Source organism: Chiloscyllium plagiosum, chromosome 42, assembly GCF_004010195.1.
Source record: "Chiloscyllium plagiosum isolate BGI_BamShark_2017 chromosome 42, ASM401019v2, whole genome shotgun sequence".
NCBI classification, from domain to species: Eukaryota; Metazoa; Chordata; class Chondrichthyes; order Orectolobiformes; family Hemiscylliidae; genus Chiloscyllium; species Chiloscyllium plagiosum.
The window spans coordinates 1,309,227-1,311,610 of NC_057751.1; the positions used below are offsets into that span (position 1 = coordinate 1,309,227).

At 53.9% G+C, this 2,384-nt stretch overlaps 1 protein-coding gene across 1 annotated transcript in view; it reads left to right on the forward strand.

The window, feature by feature from the left end:
• The window catches only part of LOC122542964 (adhesion G protein-coupled receptor A2-like), a 95,187-nt gene that overhangs the window by 78,973 nt on the left and 13,830 nt on the right, over positions 1-2,384 (forward strand). The window contains exon 11 of the mRNA XM_043681106.1: positions 355-562. Coding sequence (XP_043537041.1) covers positions 355-562 — 208 coding nt within the window. The remainder of the gene's footprint in view (positions 1-354; positions 563-2,384) is intronic.

Here is a 2,384-nt window from a genome sequence, read left to right on the forward strand (position 1 = left end):
GAGTGTGTGTGTGTGTGTGTGTGTGTGTGTGTGTGTGTGTGTGTGTCAGTCTGTGTGTCAGTCTGTGCCATGTGTGTATGTGTCAGTGTGTGTGTGTCTGTGTGTCAGTCTGTACCCGGTGTGTGTCAGTCTGTGCCCGGTGTGTGTGTGTGTCAGTCTGTGCCATGTGTGTATGTGTCAGTGTGTGTGTGTCTGTGTGTCAGTCTGTACCCGGTGTGTGTCAGTCTGTGCCCGGTGTGTGTGTGTGTCTGTCTGTCTGTGCGCGTCAGTGTGTGCGTGTCAGTGTCGGGGCGGGCTGAGGGTGTGAGTGTGTGCCCGGGGTTGTAACTCCTTTTCTTCTCTCTCTCCCTCCAGAACAGCATTGCTTTGGCCTCAGTGCAGTTGCCTCTATCCCTATTTTCCCAGTCGGCCCCTGGCCCCGGTGGGAACAGCTCCAGTTGCCGGCTGCAGTTTGTGGTGTTCCGTAATGGGAAGCTGTTCCCCAGCACCGGGAACTCGAGTAACCTCGCTGACCAGAGTAGGCAGAGGAGTCCCTCCACACCAGTCATCTTCACCGGGACAGGTGAGCCGCTCCGGGTACAGCTGAATAACAGGCAGACCAGCGGCTTGGCTTTGGGGACGTGATGGCCCATGTGAGCACTGACTGACTGGACAGACCGAGTCTGGCAGGGACACCACGACAGAGAGAGAGAGAGAGAGAAGGAGAGGGTGAGCGTGTATCTGGGGCAGGCAGCAAGGGGAGCTCTGAGTCCACAGCTGTTCTCAGACGCCCTGTTTCCCTGGCAAGCTGGGTCCTCCTGGGCCTGACAGCGATACCGCTCAGGGGCAGGAAGGCCTGACTTGGAGGAAGATCTGCCAGCCACAGGCACTGAGGGATCAGGCTCCATGTCTGTGAATGAGCAAGTTCAGGAGTGCAGCCCAAACCTCCAATGTTCAGCCAATCTGCCAGGCGGGAGGTGAGCACACTGTGTTCCAGGAGGACTTCTCCCTCACCTACTCTTCTGGCTCAGTCCCAATGATAGGAGGAGGGCTGAATGGCCTCCTCCTGTTATGATATTCCAACAGCCTGTCGGACCCAAGATGGTTACTGAGGGTCTTGGTGCCAAGATTGAGAGGGCTGTGGACACGTCTAACTGAGGCCTGCTCATGTGGGAGGGCTCTCTCTCACACTGTGACCCCAGGAAGTGTGTGAACTGACTGAGTCAGACTGTCCTGAGCAATGCCAGCCATCAGCCCTGGCCTCCACTGGTCTGAGCAAAGAGGTCAGTTGAACTTGGCTCGCAGTGACAGACTGCTCCAACAGGCTGGATGTCGTGGAGAGCCAGCCTCATGGTGCCCCCTCCTTGGGCATTGAAGAAGCTGATGGAAGGAACGGAAGCTGGAGAGGGGCTGAGATCCCATGTAGCCCAGCGATAGTGTGGGAAGGTCAATCACAAGGAGTCAGGTACAGTGAGGAATGCAGCACCAAACTGACAGAGGGAGAAAGAGAACTGACATATCAAGGGGGTCACCATTGTTCTAATGTAGGAATCTTGGTAGATGAACTGTGCACAGCAAGATCCCAATGTGATTACGGAGTGAGTTCAGCTGCTAATTGGTGTGAGGAGTACTGTTGGGAAGTTTAAGGGGGTGAAACAGACAGAAAACACCATGTCATGTCCACTTTCATATCCCCTACCTGCCTTAGTCCTTCTCCCTCTCAGGAAGGGCCTCTGGGGTTGAGAAGCAGAGAAGAGAAGGAGACATGACATCCTGTGGATAAGGGTGTAAGATCAAGTAGGCACAGACAGGCGGGCACTTTCACAAGGAAGCAGGGAGAGACATCGGCTTTTTCACCCAGGCTGAAAAATGTGGTGGAGGCATCACACGGGACAGGATGGTTATTCAGACAGAGGGAGACAGTGTACAGGCTCGAATAAACCCATGCAGAGAACCGGAATCAGCATGATGAACTGAATGGCCTCATTCTCCTGGACTTGGAGGAGGAGGGGTGGTCTCGGTGATACTTGCTGGGCTTTCTGCTCTGACACCCTGCAGTAATCTGAGTTAGCTTGGATTCCCAGGGTAACCTACAAAATGCTTGGAGGAACATGCAATGTCAGGCTCTCAGCAAGATGGTAGAAACCCTCTGGGTGAAAAAGTTGCCCCTTAGGTCTCTTTTATATCTTTCCCCTCTCACCCTAAGACTATGCCCTCTAATTCTGGACTCCCCCACCCTAGGGAAAAGACTTTGTCCATTTACCCTATCCATGCCCCTCATGATTTTATAAACCTTTATAAGGTCACCCCTCAGCCTCCGATGCTCCAGGGAAAACAGCCCCAGCCTATTCAGCCTCTCCCTGTAGCTCAAATCCTCCAACTCTGGCAACATCCTTGTAAATCTT